The sequence below is a fragment of the Mchenga conophoros genome, linkage group LG7 (genome assembly GCF_057382185.1).
Source record: "Mchenga conophoros isolate Kocher_MC1m ecotype Shallow Benthic linkage group LG7, M_conophoros_male_GT1.1, whole genome shotgun sequence".
Lineage (NCBI taxonomy): Eukaryota > Metazoa > Chordata > Actinopteri > Cichliformes > Cichlidae > Mchenga > Mchenga conophoros.
In genome coordinates, this window is record NC_140532.1 from 26725041 (window position 1) to 26746628 (window position 21588).

General features: G+C 39.1%; 1 protein-coding gene across 1 annotated transcript in view; it reads left to right on the top strand.

Annotated features, from left to right (window-relative positions):
* carmil2 (capping protein regulator and myosin 1 linker 2) overlaps positions 1-21588 on the top strand; it is a 63103-nt gene that overhangs the window by 11772 nt on the left and 29743 nt on the right. The window contains exons 14-31 of the mRNA XM_085283162.1: positions 542-619; positions 1131-1207; positions 2031-2135; positions 2924-2993; positions 3110-3191; positions 3921-4017; positions 5355-5409; positions 5524-5696; positions 5929-5997; positions 6734-6827; positions 7398-7484; positions 7754-7882; positions 8121-8237; positions 9519-9694; positions 10218-10305; positions 12415-12504; positions 12606-12672; positions 16665-17200. Of these exons, the coding sequence (XP_085139288.1) occupies positions 542-619; positions 1131-1207; positions 2031-2135; positions 2924-2993; positions 3110-3191; positions 3921-4017; positions 5355-5409; positions 5524-5696; positions 5929-5997; positions 6734-6827; positions 7398-7484; positions 7754-7882; positions 8121-8237; positions 9519-9694; positions 10218-10305; positions 12415-12504; positions 12606-12672; positions 16665-17200 (2190 nt within the window). The remainder of the gene's footprint in view (positions 1-541; positions 620-1130; positions 1208-2030; positions 2136-2923; positions 2994-3109; positions 3192-3920; positions 4018-5354; positions 5410-5523; positions 5697-5928; positions 5998-6733; positions 6828-7397; positions 7485-7753; positions 7883-8120; positions 8238-9518; positions 9695-10217; positions 10306-12414; positions 12505-12605; positions 12673-16664; positions 17201-21588) is intronic.

A 21588-nucleotide genomic window follows, 5' to 3' on the forward strand; every position in this document is an offset into this window, starting at 1 on the left:
GCCGACTATTATCCTGACCTTGCTTGCAACCAGCTTCACTGGTTTGTTGAAACATTTCAGCTTGTGGTCTTCACAAGGGTAATCATCACCGAAGGCCACAAGGTCCAATACGTTGCTCATGCAACAAAGTATTTCTATGTACAACAAAGGTTGCTGGACTTGTAACGTGTTGTCCAAGCACCGTGAAAGTAAGTGAAGGTTTGCCAGAAACAGCAACTCTGTTTCAAGACATACGCTGATGGTTTTCCATCCTGGATAAGAATGTAGACATGTACAGAGCCTAAACGTTTTCTCCAGTAGAGTCCAAATAATGGATTCTGATTTCAGTCAAGCAAGTCTTATGTTTATCAAAATATCCTAGAAATATTCTGGAAATTATTTTCTTTATTATCTTATTATTATCTTCTTCTTCCTAAGTTAATGCTGGCCTGTTAGGATGGTGATTGTGTCTCTCCTTGTCATCATTTCAGCTGCCTAGTCTCTGAAAGAAACCATGTCTACATAACTCAGACTTTATGATGCATCTGTGTGTCTCTTGCAGTTTCTCTTCAAGTTCTTGTCCAGTACAAACTCTCTGTCTTATCTGGACCTCAGTGATACCAGCTGCCCTCTGGACACAGTCAGTGACATACTGTTTTTATAACTGTGGACTTCTTTCCATCATCTCATTGATTTCTCATTGATTGATATTTGGAAGAATCAGAGGCCATGGTTGGATCTCAACAAAATGGATAAAACAATAAAACAAACCAAAATCAGGGACCTCATAGCTTGTGCCCAAGACCAATCTGTACTACATTACATCTATGTTAATATTTATGTTTTATCCACTCATATATCCAGTTTGATAGCTTCCCCAGGTCGCCAGTCTGATGCAGGGCCAACACATAGAGACAATTATTATTATTATTATTATTATTATCATTATCATTATTATTATTATTATTATTATTATTATTATTATTATTATTATTATCATTATCATTATTATTATTATTATTATTATTATTATTATTATTGTCATTGTTCTTGTATGCACAGTATCAAAACAGTGGTTTGAAACAATTGCTTGTATTTTACTTACTTTCTGTAGATAACTTTCGCTCACTTTAACCTTTCTTTTCATGCAGTTATTTGTGTCGCTGTCTGCTGGATGTTGTTACAAACTGGTGCACCTTAACCTGGCCAGGAATCCTTTCAGCCACAGGTCAGCTCCACTGTCCATATCTGTAAACTCATTGGACTTCAGTTTCTTAGTTGGTTTGAAATGCAGCAGCTTTTGAAAACCAGAAGAGGGCATTCCAAGCCTATGGAGTCATACTGCGACAATTTATAGGATCAACCAGTCCACAAGTTTACTAAACAACATTAATGAACAAATTAAATATGAATATTCACCACAGTACTGCAGTACCTCAGGTTACAGTCTGAGAACATAGTAGCATGAAGTGTTCAGAAGGAGCTTTGACAGCATGTGCACAAACTGGCTTATACCATAAACAAGTGGCTTTTACAACATATCACCTGATGTTGTTGAGAGTTGTTAAAGTTGTTAAATGTGAAACGCCTTTCACCATAGAAAAAAAGAGCAGTTCCAGAATTAGTAGATAATTTAGGTGTCAACATAAATAAATAAATCAGTAAAAAAAAGATGTCCCATAATTTCTTTCATCCAACGTGTGTTTTTATAACAATATGCTCGGTGCTGTGTTTGACACAATCTTGTTACAAATTCTTAGGAACTTGAAAAATGATATTTAATATTTTCCATATACACAATATATTAAGCCATTAAAAAGATGTCATGTTAAACTGTCATCAGCTGATAAATTCATAGATTAATTCACTGATAGATTCAGAGATCGAGAGGTATCTACTAAGTTATCTATTAATTGAAAGGTTGAATATGTGAACCTGATCCAGACACCCTGCTGTCTTCATGAATGTTTATGTGACTACGACAAGAAATCTCTTTTCTTTCTCTCTCTCTCCCTCTGTGTGTGTGTGTGCACGTGTGTGCACGTGTATAGAAAGGTGCAGGAGGTCACGAGGAGCATTCAAGAGTTCTTTAGTCAGAGCTGTGAGCTGAAATATGTTGGGCTGTCTGCAACCAAACTACCTCCACAAGCTCTCAGGTGTGTCCACACACTGTCACATATGACACGAAAGCTCACTGTTGGCCGTGGGAACTGTGAAGTGGCTGAAAAAGTCTGGCTAAAAATGTAGTTAATTAATGAATGAAGCCCTGAAATGGGAATTAAAATGCATGTTTTTGTACTTTTATATTCTAAATCAGTCACACGCAGTTAGTTGAGACGTTTTTTTGCACAGCCATATTTCGCCACCGCTACACCGTAGGCACTTTTCACACTGCATCTCAGAGTAATGCTAATGACCACAAAATTTCTTTGTGGGTTTTATTTTCATCGGTGTATTTTATCAGTGCTTTGCCATTGACCTTTCATTTTTGTGAATCATTACGTAACTCAATAAAAACCTGTTTGTTAGCTGTGCTTAATGACGTCAGACAGCAGGGGAAAAAACGTGACGGTTGATGTTAGTCAGCGCTGGCAACCTTAGTTGTATTTAATATGACAGCATTTTTGACTTGGTTAGAATAAAGATGAATAAAAATATAGTTTTTCCACCTCTCTTATCACAATTACTATTGTACGTACTAACCGTGAAGCATCCCATGTATCAGTAAGAGATGTTTTGAAGCGCTTTAGGTTCATATGTGTGAAAGTTTTTGTCAAACTATATCTTGTTAGGAAATACTAGGTTAAAAAAGCAACCATTGCTTACCTTCAGAGTACTACTGTCCACACTGCCAGCACATATTGTACTTTCTAAAACACAATTACAAATACTGACGAACTAGTAGTCTGTGGTTAATGAATCTATTGATATGTTTTGCAACCAGGTTATTACTGCAGGGTCTGGCAACCAACAAACGACTGTTTGGGCTGGAGTTAGACCTAAGCAGCTGCGAGGTACACACTCACATACCCTCATGCAGAAAGAATAGCTTTTTTCATTTATGATGAATGGTAGCATCCACAGTAGGAACATGTTTTAGACCAATAAATATGTGTTTGTTTATGTGTAGCTACGTTCAGCAGGAGCCCAGGTGATACAGGAACACATCTCTGAAGCCACAGCCATCAGAAGTCTGGATATCTCTGACAACAGTATGCAAAACAACTTTCTTACACACAAATCCAATTATGCCATATAAAACCTGCAAAACTCATTTCAGTACATTGAAGTTCAGGCTCACAGTCCCCGCTCTAACTCATCCCAAAGGAGTTCTAACTCAGTCAAGTTCTTCCACACCAAACTGTCTCATCCATGTCTTTATGAACTTTGCTTTGTGCACTGCTGTGCAGTCGTAGTGCAACAGGAAGGGGCCATCCCCAAACTGTTCCCACAAAGTTGGGAGGATGAAATCCAAAATGTCTTGGTATGCTGAAGCATTAAGAATTCCTTTGACTCCAGAGAACACGTCCACTGCTGAGTCCACTAGCAGCACTTTGACAGGCTTGGATGCAGCTGCACGGCCATGGAAACCAACTCCATGAAGCTCTTGATGCACTTTATCAGCTAATCTGAATGCCACATAAAGTCTGTTGTGACTGACTCAACCCAAAGTTGGTGACTTCTGTGTGTGACAGTGTATCTCTGAGTTCTTTGCCTTATTTTGTCAAGTGCTTATTTTCAAAGTCAAATTATTTTTCCTCTCCAGAGTGAGAAGATTGATAGCACCCTCATAACTATAACCCTAATATGATCAACAACAATTTGACAGTTAGCTTTTTTTCACTAGATGAATAATAAGAGAATTATTAAAATACAGCAAACCCATTTACACCAGGAAGAATGAATGCTTCCACCACTTTTCCCTTGCTCTCTGACTGTAGGTTTTGAGAATGACATGGTGACCCTGGTTCTGTCAGTCGGTCGATGTCAGTCTCTTCGACATCTTGCTCTGGGGAGAAACTTTGCCATGAAATCCAGGTATGATGAAAAAGATTAAGAGGTCGCCTTACTCTACCACCACATTGTCTACTGACATCAGTTTATCACACTGACCCTTCACAATGTTTAAAATGCTTCCATATAGCAAATACAACTGATTATCTCATTTGAATGTTCATTAAAAGTAAGTGGTTATACATAATAGTAGAGTCCGCTGTGTGCAGCGGGTCATCAGAATAGAAACATAAAAATGGTGGCCATCACTTTTATAGAATAAGATTGTCAAAGACGCCAACTGAAATGCAGATGTTCACAGTTATATGTAGTTGTGCACATCAGTGGTCCACATTCACTGTCAAAATAAAAGTCGCGCACAAGATAGGACGTTGCAACGCGCGTTTGCGTCCATATAAAAGGCACTGTTTTTGTCCACTAGAGTGGGATTTTCACGGCACATTCTGCACCACATCTCTGTGCGTTCATCATCTGTTTGAAGCCAGCTCACCTCCTGCAACTACTTTTCCGAGAATACGTGCTTCTTTTGTGGTTCGGACTCCTTCTGACATTTCTTTGGAGGTGGAGGAACATCACAGTAATTGCTTAAAGGAGCTTCTTCGACATCTTTAAGAGTTCTAAACAAATGTCTGTCCTCCTCCAGAAAATCTTATGTACGCAAACACGCGTTGCAACTTCTTATCTGGTGCGCGTCTTTTATTTTGACAGCGAATGCGCACCTGCGGACCATTTATGTGCACCTCTGGTTATATGTTTTTAAACTGAGTAACTGAATTCAATTAAACAACCTTTGCATGATATAAAATTTGTATTGCACACAAAGTATAGTAATAGTAATGTAAAAAAAAAACAGAAACTGCAACATCAGTAACTGTAAAGCTGCACTTTCAGAATCTGTAACATCATCGCTCAGTATTAATGCAGCAAACTGATGCATGATTTGGACAATATGGTAACATCATTTCTGTGGTAGAACATAGACATAGGTCAGAATATTTCCAGGTCAAACACACATTTGACCTATTTATCATAATCCAAGCATTTATCGGCATTTATGTTCCTGCCTCTAGCTATATTGGTCCTAGATTCATAAGCTGAGTTTCTCTTTTCCATAGACACCAGGTGTTGTTACAAGGTACACAAAGAACTATCACTTTCTGCCACCCGTTTGGCTCAACAACGTGCCACTGCTAATTAAATCTTTCAGATCACAATATTTATTTCAAAGTCGGTGCTATTTGTAAACTAGTCAGCCTGTAGTTTAAAGAATGTAAATCAGTAAATGTATTTTCTCCTCGTTCTTAAGTTTTTTCTCTTCTTTCTCCCTTCATTTCATGTCTGCCTACTTTGCTATCGACCAGAGCGCTCACTGACGTTCTTCAACGTATAGCTCAGCTAATCCAGGATGAAGAGTGTGTGAGTGAAACCTTCAGTGTACTTTAATGTAATTCAGTATCCCTGCACTGGATGTCCAGCCTGTCAGATGTGTTACCCTGCCTGTGACCCTGAAATTGAAATCTGTGTTTGCAGCCCTTGCAGTCTTTATCAGTGTCTGACTCCAAGCTGAAGACTGGGATGCACATTCTGCTGAGTGCTTTGGGTGGTCATGCAGCTCTGGTTGAACTTGACATTAGTGGAAACTTTATCGGAGATACAGGAGCTAAAATGCTGTCCAAAGCCCTGATGAGTAATACCAGCCTGAGGTGCACATGTAAACACACACACACACACACACACACACACACTCTCTCTCTCTCTCTCTCTCTCTCTCTCTCTCTCTCTCTCTTTTAAGAATGTTTGTAATTAATAAATGTTCTAATCCAAAGAGCTAATTAGTGAATTAAAGATCATCCTTTCAGAGGCAGAGAAAGTATGAAATATCAGTGGAAGGCAGAGCTGTATTTCCTCAAACTGACTGATCTCTCTTTTTTTAAGGACTTTAACATGGGACAGAAACAGTGTGACTGCTAGAGGTTTCCAGGATGTAGCAGATGCCTTGGAGAGGTCATGGACACACACACACACACACACACACACACACACTTGTTAAATGACAGCGTCCAGGTAAATGTGAAAAAACGCTTTGCTGGCTTTTACCAGAAAAAATGTTTTTTAAAATATACAATTCCTTTGAAACACCGGCTGCTTTTTCACTCGTGTTTAGTCCAGTCCTTATAGCTGACAAATTTCAAAGGAATGTTTTGTGTGTTCACTTGTTTATTTGATTCCTAAGCTGCTTAAGACTGATCTATGATCTATGGATCTTTCAAACATAAAAATGGCACCTAACCCAAGGAATGAACCAGTAACATGTCTACATATAATAGACAACTTATCAAAGAACCATTTAAATCATATATTTATGCAACAGAACAAAAAGCAGCCGATATCCGCAAAAGAGCTTTGTAATGTCTTTCAAGATGCTTTGAGAACTATTCCTGAGGACTATTTAGAAAAATTATATGAGAGAATGTAGGCTGTGTTGAAGAATAAAGGTGGTCATATCATAGAAAGGCAAGTCCCAATAAATTGCTGCACCTAGTTCCCATTTTCCTATTAAATATTTTTAAAAGAAAGACAGACTCAATATGGGTGACGGTGCAGTAGTCAGCTCTGGTACTTCATAGCAAGAAGGACCTGGGTTTGAATCCAGTCTGATGCTCTGTGTGGAGTTTGCATGTTCTCCCTGTGCACCGTTAAACAGATCCATAATTTGATGTTAGGTTTCTTTGTTATGCAGGAACTTCACTCTGCAGCACATGTCTCTTCCCCTTGCCGATATCACACCGAGTTACCGTAGCAACCCTGACAGAACAAAAGAGGCCCTGCACAAGGTCAGTGTGTTTAGCAGGTTGTTATTTAAGATTGTATGCGTTTTATGCGTTTAGGGCAAGGGTCAATTAATTTTTACATCACAGTTGAAGTTCATGTTTTCTCTTGTTTTCTATTGCTGTGTTTTTTTGGACATCAGAGAACTGAGACAGCAAATGCAGCCAGCATACACATCTAACAGATTCATTGTAGTCTATGTAGCGATACAGTCCAAATTTATATTATACACTGAACAAAAATATAAACGCAACACTTTTGTTTTTGCTCCCATTCCCCATGGGATGGACGTAGAGACCTAAAATTCATTCCAGATACACAATATAACCATCCCTCCCAAACAGTGGTCACAAATCAGTCCAAATGTGTGGTAGTGGGCACATCTGCTATATTGAGATAATCCATCCCACCTCACAGGTGTGCCACATCAGGATGCTGATCTGACATCATGAGTAGTGCACAGGTGTACCTCAGACTGCCCGTGTATATAGTAATATATATTAATTGTTGTTTGGAAAGGCTTCTTCTTTTTCCGGACGTCAGCTGCGTGTCTTTGTTTGTGTGTGTGTGTTCAGATTCAGCAGCATTTAGACAGAAACAACCAGAGACAGTCTGACAGCATAGAACTTCGACAAGTCTTTAGAACTCAACAGTCTGAAAAGGTAAGCCAGTAAAAATACAAGATATTAATTTATGTAACTGCAACATCATTTATTCAACTAGTAAATTTATATAACTAGTAATAGTTGCTGCTCAACCACAAATGATTTTCCTTACAAATGTGGCTCATTTTAAGGGGAATTAAACAGGCTTCACAGCTTAATTACCAAGAAACATTGTTACAACAAAGAAATAATTGACCAAATGAAAATTACCTTACTCTTTGTACCAGGTCATATAAATCTTATGTGTATGTTGTCCACCGTTTTAGCTCGTCCATGGAATGTGTCGCCAGTTAGAGAGCAGCCTTCAACGTTTAAGCCACTGTAGCATTCAAGAGGACCAAGCTGATGTCCTCAAAGCGCACGAGGTGCTGCAACATGCCAGGGACTCTTTAAAGGTACATGCTTCAAATTTAATTTTGGATATTTAAGCATATTTATGTATGTTTTGATTGTTTTCCCCTTACCTTTGCAAATACAGGGGGACAGAAGATACAAAAAACCTCTTTTAAATGAAGTGAATGCTTTTTGAATGAAGTCAAGCATTAGCCTATAACAATATCCTCACTGAAGTGACCAGGGATTGTAAATGATGCTGTATGCCACCTAATATTTCTTTTGGTATTATTTGTGTAGCTGCTGCCGTCGCTATATGAGGTAGGCAGGAAGTGCGCCTCCGATGGAGACTTTGTGAACAGCATTCTTACTGACACGGCTACTGCACTGACCAATGAGTTCACTAGGAGCATACAGGTAAACGTTTAGAAAGCACTCACTGTGTGCACACGCGTACACACACACGTTCAAGAAATATGAGAATCCATGTCCAACTTCAACTTCAGCAACAACAACGAGCACACACAGGTAGCCCAAATCAAACATGAATAAATTCTTGAAAAAAGGCTTGGCTTGCAAATAACTTGGGGGTGTCTTCATCTACAGAACACAGTGTAGTTCAAAGTATCTGAGAATCCCCAGAAAGCTTAGTTAATATAGACTGAGGCAAAATAGAGTAGAGCCATAGTCTGAGCAATCAAAAAATGAATTTATTTTGGAATGGACGCTGTTTTTTCAGCTAGCTACATAATTTGTCTGCTAAAGTTAAAAAAAAAGCAAAAATAATAGCTGTTTTAACCCTTTTCTTAAAGTTGTCTATATTATTTCCAATTAAGTTAAGGGTGTTAATGACGTTTGAAAATTCTGTCTTTAATTTAAAAAAAAAACTCATACATGTATTTATGTGCATATATATTTTAAAAAGAAAATAAAAAAAAATAGACAAAAAAGTGTGCAAAAAGTGATCAGAAATGAAAATTATGTAACATAATACCATGTTCGAACTATTACTGTAAGTTCTTAAGGCTATTTGGGAGTTTAGTCTGAAGCCAAACGGTAGCATTTGAAGCAATTTCTCATCACACCTCACATTTCTCTCAGATGATGGTGGTTAATTGACTTTGCAAGATTTGCAATGACCCCACTTGTCACAACATGCAACCTTGTTAGTGTGAACGTCATCAACAACAGGAGCACTCTTGGGTGACGGTGGTGAAGATGTGATGCGCAGTGATGGGCGCCCCCCTTTGTGAATTCAAAGGATCAGGCTAACGTCTGTCTGGAAGCTCTTTTGTTTCAGTGGCTTTTGGACACCAAGTAGTTTACAGTCAGGGTGTTAAATGCATTGACAACACCAAGCGTTACAGTTTTGAGTTTAATTCCGGATGTGACATGTATGTGACAACGATATTTGACAAATGTCATCTATATCAAACTGTTTTAGAAACGTTGCCAGACTAGGTTATATGTGACATGTTATTTAACGATTAGAATTGTTGAATGAGTTTAAATTTACCTTTGGTAAGAGAGAGCTGGGGTTTTAAAATTAGTTAGCTGCCTAGGTGTGCTGCCATTTTGGAAATGATGTCATGGGTGCTTGCCAGGTCAAGCTTGGTCTTGAGGGAAGATTGTTTAATGCTGTTTCATCTTCAGATGCCCAGTCTTGTCCTTACTGAAGTCCTAGTCTCTGTGTTCCAGGAGCTGTCTCAAGGCCTGATGAGACACGCTGATGCTTTGTACCCACGGGTGGTCCAGCGGTCTAGTGTGTGTGAGTGTCTTTCAGAGTGTGTCTCCAAAAGAAGCACACAGACACACATATTCATAAGAAGCACTCTGGTGGAGAGCACAGGGCACATCATCAACAACAGACTGCAGTAAGGACATTTCCACAGAGCAGTGGTTAACATTTAGTAAATGTTTTTAATGAGATCCCTTATGAGTTAGTACCTATCAGTACCTATGACATATCAGTAAAGTCAATGCACATCATATCAGGATCAGAGATATTGTAGGAGGGCCCTATTTGATGAGTTAAATAAAGATTATTTAGTGTGATGGTTCCATGCTCAGTATATACATTCTAAACATTATAGACTGAAATGTACACGTCTTTGTCTTTTTTCAAAGTTAAATAAATAAATGCCTGATAGGTATGAACCCTTAGTTTTAGAACTTGTATTAACAATAGGAAACTAATCTACAATACACTGTGAAAGCATCTTTGTTTTAGTATCTCTGTTTAGACAGAACAAATAACATAAACTGTAAAAGACACAGTCTAGTTAGGTAGAGTTGCAGACATTTGTGACTGTAAATCTCTGGCACAGTCATTGCCTCTTTTATACCATGTCCTCATAAATGAAGTTGTTCCTTATTTCCTCTGTTGTGTTATTAAAGTGAACTGAAGAAAACACTGACTGTCACTCTGGCTGAAAGCATTGTGCAGCAGGTGCTACAGGATCTAAAAGTGGCACAGGACAAAATAGTAAGTGCATGTGTGTGTGTGTGTGTGTGTGTGTGTGTGTGTGTGTGTGTGTGTGTGTGTGTGTGTGAATACTACACACTCACAATCAGCCAAACCATTGAAACCAGGTATAATAATGAAGGTCATCTTGTTACAGTACATGTTCTGCTGGGAAACCTAGAGTACCTTTACTCATAAAGATGCTGCTTTAACACAGTGGTTCCCAAACTTTTTTTGCTAGGCCCCCCTTTGTTTTACAAGAAAATCTTTGCGGACAGTACAGCACGAGCTCCTGATGCAGGGCTGTCCAAATTCTGCCGGGGATACCTACCTTGGCACCACCGTCGTGCAGGTGAAGCCAAAGGCAAGATATGCGTCATCATATTTTCTAGTCTTTGGCTTGGAAGGAAGTTGGTTTGGAAGCATATTTGGCGATGCTTCATCTCCTGCTATGCGTTTGTGTTGGAGCCCCATCAAAAACCTGTCCATCATGCTAGCAGTGTCCAAGCATTCTTTTTTTTATATCCATACTGCGCCCCCTCTGAGCTCTATAAGCCTCGACATCCACGGACCCCACTCTGTGATTTTACTTGTCCTACTACTTCATTTGCTCTGAGAGTTTAGAAGTCTGTTCTGGAAGTATGGTGACACTTCACACAATGCATCTAATTCAGTGCTTAATCCTAATAGCAGTCTATATCACATAAGAAATAGCAATATAATTAATTTTATCTTCAGGTTACCTTTATCTAAACTGGTTCAAAACATACTTAGAAAACAGGAAATACTTTGTATCAATAGGTAACTTCACATCTGAGCAGACAAGTATCACATGTGGAGTTCCCCAAGGTTCCATCTTGGGACCCTTTCTGTTTAACATTTACATGCTCCCACTGGCACAGATTATAAAGAACAACAAAATAAACTACCACAGCTATGCAGATGACACACAAATATATATCACAATGTCACCAGGAGACCAAGGCCCTGTACAGGCTCTTGGTAAATGCATTGAGGAAATCAATGACTGGTTGTGCCACAATTTTCTTCAGCTAAACAAAAACAAAACTGAGGTAATAGTCTTTGGCGCCAAAGAAAAACGATTACAGGTCACCAGAGAACTTCAATCTATACATCTAAAAACCACAAACCAGGCGAGAAATTTGGGTGTAGTGATGGATGCAGACCTAAACTTAGAAAAACACATTAAGACAATAACAAAGTCAGCTTACTATCACCTCAAGAATATTTCAAGGATAAAAGATCTGATGTCTCAACAGGACCTGGAAAAACTAGTCCATGCATTCATCTTTAGTAGGCTTGATTACTGTAACAGCATCTTTACAGGTCTACCTAAAAAATCAGTCAGACAACTACAGCTCATTCAGAACTCTGCTGCTCGAGTCCTCACTAAGACCAAAAAAGTGGACCACATCAGTCCAGCTCTGAGGTCCTTACACTGGCTGCCTGTCCGTCAGAGGATAGACTTTAAAGTTCAGATGCTGGCCTATAAAGCTCTGAATGGTTTAGGACCAAAATACATCAGTGACCCCCTGACCCAGTATGAACCTTCCAGATCCCTCAGGTCATCTGGATCTGGTCTTTTATTAGTTCCCAGAGTCAGAACCAGACACGGAGAAGCTGCATTCAGCTTTTATGCTCCTTATATCTGGAACAAACTCCCAGAAAGCCTCAGATCAGCTGAAACACTCAGTTTATTTAAATCCAGGTTGAAGACTCACCTGTTCTCAGCTGCATTTGAATAAAGCACCAAATCCACACTTTAAGCTTAAATTTCAAAACTTACATTTAACTACTGATTTTATCTATTTCTGATTTTATCTGTTTTGATTTTATATACTGTTTTGTTTGTTTGTTAATTAGTTTGTTTGTTTGCTTGTTTTAATCAATTTTAAATCATGCTTTTTATTTGTTTTTGTTTCTAATGTCTCTGTAAAGCACTTTGAATCACCTTGTTGTTGAATTGTGCTATACAAATAAACTTGCCTTGCCTTGCCTTGCCTTGCCTTCAATAGAATGAGAAAACCTTCTTAAGCATTGTACTGCACTGTATGCAAATATCTTTGGTATACGCAATCATGGGGATAATTGTTTTCTTGTATTATTCAGGATTGTCTTATAAAAGAAAATACATGCAATACCCAGAGACTCAACATCCCAGAACTCAAAGTGGTTGAGAGTGACTTCCCAACTGATGACGTTAGTAACACACACCTATCTATCCATCCACTCTTTTTTTTAATCTAATTGTTTAATTTTCTGATTTTTCCTAATATTTTATTCTATTCTCTCCATCACAGTACAGTCCAGCAATTTGGAGAAATAGTTTTTACTCTAAGAGCCTGAGACCCGCCTGTTCAATTAAAAGTAAGTGAAAATTATTGTGTAATCCAGTCTCTGAATCTGGATTCTGCTCACTTCAACTCATTCAGTGTACATGTGGAGGTAACTGCAAGAACCATCAAAAGAATCCAAATCTAATTTAGAGTCATTTGTACTTAACTTCTATATTTGTCCAGTCACTCACTGCTGTTTCCAAACAGGTAGAGCAAAAACAGTTATTCTAACCACAATCAAAATAAAATACATTTTTTACAGTGTAAAAAATCATATTAAATATAGATAAAAAAATAATTAGTGTCTTTACATGATCTGGTTTTGCTCAAATCATAGTCTACTTTCTGTAATCTCATGCAGTCTTCTTATATTCTGTTTCAGTATAATCAGAATGTCTACTATCAATTATTATCATATATAGAGAGCACTGTGCAAAAGTCTTGACTACCCACTCATTTTATAACATTTCATTAGAAAAAAGGGATATAGGTGCAGTGATTTATTGAAGCCTACATGGAAATACAATTTATGGGGGGGGGGGGGGGGGGGGGGGGGAAGACAACAAGCTTGAAAGTCAGTTACTGGTATGATAGTTACCAGTATGAATTACTGGTATCACCTATATTCTTCAACCCAGCCTGAACTCTGCAGCAGCTTTCTTGTAATTTCTTAAGTAGTCTTCAGGAATAGTTCTCTAAGCACCTTGAAGGACATTACAAAGCTCTTCACTGGATGGAGGCTTCCTTTTGTTCCATTCTCTATCAAGATGAACGCACATTGCTTCAATAACGCTGAGGGCGGGGCTCTGGGGAGGCCCATCTATGACTGATGCTGTTCCACTGTGGCCTTTTTCTATCTAAGTATGGGTTTATTGCAGTGACAGTCTGTTTGGAATCATTGTTTTGCAGAAGTCGCATCCCAATCTGATGCTTTACAGATAGTATTATCTACTTTTCAAGATTCCCAACACCAGAGTTTGAGGCTCAAACGTAGCCCTAAACCCTGACCTCCTCCAAACATGCTGATGACCATTTGAGATAAAACTTTCCATTTGGATTCATCACTCCATAAGACCTGTTGCCACTGATTTTCATTGCAGTTCTTCCTTCCTCTGAAAATGGTTAGGTACAAAGACTGGACTGAAATTGAGTGAAAAAAAACACACAGCCAATGTCCAAACTTTCAGAAAGCCTGGACGACCTGTGTTCAAACCACAAGCAAAATATAAAACCATTAGCATAGTACTATATATACAGTGCCTGTGGATAAGCTCCCCAATGTGTGTGGCTTTGCTTTCGGGTCCTCCCAGTTTTCTTTATTTATATTCAAACCCCCTGCAGCTTCCTGCTGAAAAACTACTCAAAGGGAGAAAATCCTTAAGGCCTAGGGCACTTCCTGAACTGCAAACAGCAGAGGGTCTAAACAGCGATCCCAGTTGCATCCGTTCTTGTGAATGGACTTACAAATCAGAGACTTTATTCAGCGCTCCACCAACCTGCCAGTCTGAGGGTGGTAGACGCTGTTCCGAACAGATTTAATGGGCAGTACTTCAGACTGACCATTAATGGTAACGGGCACTTTCGGAATGACTGGCTGGTTCAGGATGCCCCGTGGTTTGCCCAGAGTCAGTGTCAGACCACCTTGCATCACCACTAAGCCCAGCACAGACATCGCAATTCTTTACTGGTTATGAATGCACCCCTGCACGCTTCCCCATTAATCTGTTTCCAAAATTAAGAGGTGCATCCACAGCCTGCAGTCTATATGTTTTGCCCCTGTATTAATTAATTTCCACAGGGACTATAGGATATTTATGAGTGTCCCCAATTAAACACCTAATCTCCACACACTCCGATTACTGCAATGCCCCCGGGTGAACCAGGGTTTGGTGGGCCAGAGTACACCATAGCTGGGCGTGCACTGACACACTGTAAGTCTCTCCTGGACTAAGGAAGGGCCTGGTAACGTGGAACACTTTTTGCACCACCATCAGTGGGCACTCTCAGTGTCCCGGCCACCGACACCTCCAGCACCCCCTCCATGGAGGTGCATCTAATTTATGTGATGACTCCTTCCAAGCACTTTGCAACCTGTTCTCTATTGTGTGCCTTTTCACTTGTTTCTTATTTATTCCTGCTGTTTTACTATTTATATCTAATTCCTGCACAACTGGTCTGGAGCATCCACACTTTCATTGTACATGTACAATGACAATAAAGGGCTATTCTATTCTATTCTATTCTATTCTATTCTATTCTATTCTATTCTATTCTATTCTATGCTATTCTAATGGTATCACAGCCATATTCTGTATAAAGGTAATCTGGTGACAAACTGCCCAGTATTACATCTGAGCTCATGTACATGTATCATCCTGTATTCTTCATATATGCTGTGCCATGCTGAACTATTCTGTGGCAGACATGCAGCACTGTTTGGTTAATTGGAGCATAGCCTGTTTACTTTCACACCAGTGACTCTTACCACAGGAGAGATCAGATGGAGAGAAGATGGAGGAGAGGACGATTTGCATTCTTGAATTTATTTATCTATGCAGCAGGGACAACACATATTAAAATTGCTGCGTTTAAATAAAACACGACTGATACCATAGAATATTAATAACCACTAATTTGCAGACCTTGTCCCTGGTTAGATTTTTAAGACACAACCTAACAATACAAATACAGAAACCAGTAGAGTAACTAACACAAAAATTATAGAACAACATCAACCAATACAGATGCAAACTTCAAAGAACAACAGTTAAGAAGGACAGTAGACTCATTTCAGTGGTCACAGATTTCCCTTTGTTTAAGTCATAATTTTGCCTTTGGATTAAAAACTATAAAATCAGTCAATGTTTTCATTTCTGGTGGTAGAATGCTTCAGATCTGTGGACCTTTATCTGTAAAAGAGGCCCAACCAAATATTTTCTTTACATTTAGGTGTTTTATAATTACCATTATCAGTTACTCTTGTTGGAAACTAAATGATGAGGGAAGAAAGTAGAAAACAGTGGGGTGAGTTAGGATATTTCAGCTCACAATGACACAATCCATTGTCCTGTAGCTTGATAGTTTTGAAAGTAATAAAATCTGACACACACAAAGATAAGAGAACATCCAGACGTCCACTGTCTGTGTGATTTTGTGAATAAATTATTTGTTTTTGTTCTTAGCAAAAGCTATGAACTCCATATATATAATAGGGTTAAAGCTGTATTAAGGTGTGGGATTCTGATTTTACTGTAATATACAGAAATGAACGCGGAATTCTTAGATTTTTCTCTGGAGTTCATAACTCTTGTGGATTAGTGACCTACCAGCCAATCAGATAACAGTATTCCTTGTTGCTGTATTAATTTTTTCCCCCACCTTACTGTATGTCAGTATGTTAGAAGCATTCGCCTGTCAATATAGTCCATCATAGGACAATCATCAACCGTATTTCCTACCTGTTGGCTGGTGTCAGAATCATCCCGTGGAGGAGCGGTGACCATCTTCAACCAAAATGCTTGTTTTTAATTTTTAAGAAACACGTCCTGTCAATCATTAGTCTCCGCCCGCCCCTCCCCCTTGATACACGCACACAACACAAAATCAGGGTAAAAAGTCTAAAAGTGAAAAAAAAATGAACTGCAAATGAAAAAAGGGTTGAAACTGAAACTGAAAAAATTAATTTGAAGCAGGTGAAAAATTAAAACTGCAAAAAAAAAAAAAAAATGCATGAAAGCAACCCATTCAATTCAATTAATTCATTTTTTTAAACTTTTTTTTCATTTTTTTAAGTAGCAAAAGTTAGAATTTCAGTTTCAAATCACTTTTTCGACTGAATAAAACTTTTGAGTGTTTTTTTGTTTGTTTTTCTCAATGCTGCCTAGATATTCCCATGCACACACAGTACATTCCAGCAAATGCTTGTTTATCCCGTGGTCTGGAGACTCAGTCTTTTTAGCCTTTTCTCTTTCATCATCTCATTTTGAATGTCGTTTTTCATCACTTGCTTTATTTCATTCTCAGGTCTCCTGGATGCGGACTGGGAGCAGCAGATCAGGGACAGAGGAGCAGAGAGAGAGTGGGGAGGAGCTGCTGGAGAGAAAGACGGAGGAGGAAGGTGTGGCCTGCCTTGGTTACCAACAGCAACATCCCTGTCACTCACAGCCTCAAGCCCCACCCTTTCCCCTTCTACTTCCCCGTCCCCCTCCCCCCCAGGACAGAGGGGGAGTAGGCGGAGGGAGGGGGAGGTGGTAGCAGCGGATGCTGCAGAAGCAGTATCAGGAGCGAGAGGAGCATCGTTCATTCCTCTTCCCAGTCTCCCCCTCTTTTACTCCTCCGCTCAAGCTCCAACGGAGGAGGCAGCTGGCTGCGGAGGCTTACACAGGCGAGAGGCTCCCTTCCCTGGCTGCTGCCCCAGCCCGGGCCCCTTCCCCAGATCTGGATACACTGTTTCTCCCATGGAGCCTCTACCCACCCAGGGACAGACTCTAAGGCACTACACTGCCTCCCGACCAAGGCCACGACGCACACATACGCAACCCCCTTCCTCCAGGCCTCAGGTAAGAACACACATGCCAAAGACAGCGCAGACAAGCACGCACGCACACACATACTGTGAGGATGCATACAGAGCCATACATATAGAAGAATTTCAATGCAGAACGGACCCTTTTTTATTTACACATAGGCTGCGTACAGTGCATGGGCTTTATGAGGGCCTGGAATGTATGGTCATAAATTACAGCCACAGTAGAAAATAACCGTAACAGGATGCAGGAGCAGAAAGGTGAGAATTAGCAGGAAAGAAGGAGGATAGGGAGAAGGAGGGGGAATCTGTCTATCTGTGTAGCTAGCTATCTGTCTGTCTGTCTGTCTGTCTATCTGTCTGTCTATCTGTCTGTCTGTCTGTCTGTCTAGCGCTTATGCTTGTAATTTCTGTTTCTTGTAGTAATAATGGTAGCCATCTTTATCTTTGCATTCTCTCCCCCCACGTAGTTGTGCACAGTGTGTGTGGGAGAACAGGCCCATAGGTTTTGGGAGTGGTGTTCCCTGGGTTGTTCCCAATGCTCTCGCTCTCTCTCTCTCTCTCTCTCTCTCTCTCTGTCACTCGGTGTGTGTGTGTGTGTGTGTGTGTGTGTGTGTGTGTCTTGGGAATGCTTTCACTAAGTCAATTATTCATGTTTTCACATTAGTGGGGGTCTTTCTCTGTTACTAAGTGCAAAGAAAAGGGGGATTCTCTTCATCTGATGTGACCTTATTTGTATGAATTGTGTCTTCTTTTGTTCCTTTTTTTTTTTAACTTTATACGAAGCTGCACATGGGCTGTTTTGTAGATATCATTGGAAAATGGTGGGTTTTTTGTTTTGTTTTTTTTACAATATTATTGGTTTTGTAAAGCTATTTTCACTCATGCATTGCAGCTCTGAACAATGTTAGAGATTATTCCAAGGAGAAAAAAATGCAACTGGTCCAACACGTGTGGATTGGAAATCTCCAGCAATTTAGTGTGCCAGGTCCCAGAGTACAAGTCAGTGTGATAGCTAGTTAAAAGGCTGATTAATTGACAGCTTATTTCAGCAGATGCTGGCAGAACTACTAGTCATTACTGGTATCAGCTTACCAGCTTTAGTAATTCTAAAACAACTTAAGTGGCTTGAACACGATGCGATATTTTCTAATTGAAAAGCAAGAATAAAGAATTTCTGTAGTTATCGTCCATTATGTGGTTACTGGGCACTGTTTTCAATCATGTGGATGCCATGTTTGCCAGTTATTTTGGTAGCTTGGACTCTTGATGTCAATGGAAAATTGTATTTAGTAGTCAGTATAATCTTTTAGTGATATAAGTTTGCATATGGTAGAATACTGCATGTAGTTATTTGTATTAGGAAATATTCAACCATGTATACTTAGAGGCATATAATTAATTGTGTGTGATCTCTAACAGGCTGCAGGCTTGGGGTGCATCCCAGGAATGCACCCCCACGTCTGGGAGCATGAGAGCTCATACCTTGTTTTATTGTTTTACGGCAGGATTAACGTAGCTATGTCTGTTTTAGTTTAAGTGCTTCTTTACATATAGATGAACTGCTGGACTTCCTCACCATGTTATCTAGGGTGGGGGAGACTACCCCCTTTCCTGACCAAGGATGTACCTTTTGTGCTCTCATGACCCTTTGATCAGCAGGACACACACACACACACACACACACACACACACACACACACACACACACACACACACACACACACACACCTACTGAAGTATAAATAAAGATTGGGGCAGTTTCTTAGTGCGAGTCTCAGTCTGGAGGCTGCCCTTGCTAGCAAGAAGTTCTGTGTGTTTCTCTTCTCTGAGTCTTTACTGAAGAAGTGTTTTAGAATATTTTCCCTAACACTTGATGAGTCAGTAATTTATAGTAGTTAGTCATTTGCAGGAAAATGATATAGCAAACATCACAAATTCACTGGATCTGTTTTTAATCACTCGAATGTCTTCTAGTTTTTCAAAATGGGATTGCTCTTGTATTATCTTAAGAATAAACAACAGAACTGCATTTTTTAATCATTTTCAATAATTAATCTGTTATTTATTTAGTACCAATTCACATCACAGAAAATTTAACATAGTACAGTCAAGACAACAGCATTAAACAGAGAAATCCAATGATGCTCTGTGAGGAAGCAGGTGGCAACTCGAGAGAGGGCAGCTACAGAGAGGATGAAGCACAAACTACAGTGTACACATGCATGAGGAGTGGATGATAAAAGAGTAGGGGAGAGATGCGCAGTGCATCTTGGGAGAGCTTTAGGTCTAACTGAGGGGTTACTGGAGGTATCCCTGTTTTTATATCAAAAATTTCCAAACCGAGGTTGTCTGTCTCCCAAACCAAACGGAGGCTTTGGGAAACAAACAGTGGAAAGGAAGGAAAGGAAAGGAAAGGAAAGGAAGGAGGAAATCTGAAGGCCCTATCTCCTTTTCTACTTTTGCAAAGCTAGAAACAACAAGCAAGGCTGCACTCTGAGAGCAAAGTGCTCTATTGGGATAATGTGGTACTATGAGCTCTTTAATGTATGATGGAGCTTGGTCATTAAGAGCTTAGGATTTTGAATTCTTATTTTTACAGGAAGCTAATGTAGACTGTGACGTGTTCTGTTAGTACTCTCACTGCAGCATTTTGGATGGTCTCTGTTCAGAGACATATAGCGCATCCTAGTTATAAAAATGAAATAATTTAGCCTAAAAACACAAAGTATTTTTAGCATCATTCTGTGACAGAATACTTCTTATTTTGACAATATTGCTGTTGACAGATGGTAGTCCTGGAGGCCGTCCTTTCTGTCCGAGTAAGTGAAAACCCCCCAGAAACTGTATACTTCCCCAGAGCAGTGCTGGATGCCCAGGTGATGCCATATAAAATAAAATATATTCTTATTGTGGCCCCATTTGAGCCATTTTTTTTGTTTTTGTCTTAATTCACACATCAAAAATTAAAGGTCACCAAAATGTTGTGATCAGATAGCTCAAAATGATGTTAAAGCTGAAAGTTTTTAAACTTTTCCCTCCAACCAGGCTGAACCGATTTAATCTGGCACTGTGAAAACAAAACTACAGTAATGCTACAAAGTAAGCCTTGATTTTTCATTTCAATCCAGTCACAATGAGAACAGTTAGGGCAGCAAGTGTGTCAAAAACATTATGTCCAGATCTGAGAGTTTTTTGTTTTGTTGTTGTTCACTGTCCATATAACTCTCCCCATTTCTTTTGTTTATTAGTCAGGTTTTTAAAGTAATTTTTTAATAGTAACATAATTAATCACTAATTTGCCTTCACTCTCCAAAGTAACTTTTACTGACATTGTACTTAAACTGTTTTGTCAGTTGTTTGTTTTGTGTTAGTAGAAGATCTGGTTTTTCCCAGATATTTTACACCTGGATAATGAATCCTGTTGTCTGTATGTTTAGTAATTTATTTCTATTTTTTAAATTTGCACACATTAACACAATAATAAAAAATAAATCAGTTAGCTAGTATTTATTTTGAAAATGTAGCACATGCTATTTAATTAATTCATTCAGATGAATTTCAACTGATTCCAGTGAATTGCCTGAAATTTACAGTCTGAGATTAAATAGAAAAAGACTTTTTGGATAACAAAAAGAGTCTTCTTCCAGCTATATGAAGTGAAAAGCTCTCCTGCTATGTAGTGTACCATATGCCAGTTTGCTAAGAGGTGGCAAAAATGTAGGCTAGTATAAATAACATCTGAAAAGTTAGCAAAAATAAAAAACATAAAAATCTATCTTTCTATCTATATATATGCGTGTATGTGTGTGTGTGTGAAGCTGCATACCTGACGATGTTTAAGATTACCTGAAACATCCTGGTCCAGCCAAGCCTAAAGGTTATAGTTATATCCTATAACGTAGAGAGTGTGTCTGTGTCTTGATTCCCAACCAGGAGCTGGTTCAACAGAATAGGTTTTGATAGCTCTGCCTCCCATTCTTGTTCTGGAAAGTGTAGGAACCACAAGCCTGTATTCTCAGAGTGAAGTGTTAGGAGAAGACTTTTAACTTCCTTCTCCTCACATACCTGCAATATGTTTGTGGACCATAACAACTATAACAGGTGGACCTAACGTTTGAAAAGCAAAGACAAAAAGTGGAAGTGCCCAAAACCTGTGGGAAAATGGTAATTGACTCCCTTATGTTGTAACCACAGTGAACACTTTCTTGATAAGCTTGATGCTCCATTCATTATGACCCAAAACTAGCAGTTAAGTGCATTTTGTAAGTTATTCTATTCTAAGTCAGTCAAAATATTTTGTCTTTCAAAATGGGCTCTTTACAATCTCTATCTCTTTGGAATTGATTTTACCCAGTGACTGTCAGCAAGCTTGAGAAGCCATTTGTTAATCAATTAGGGAACAAGCATTTTTCCCTAGTG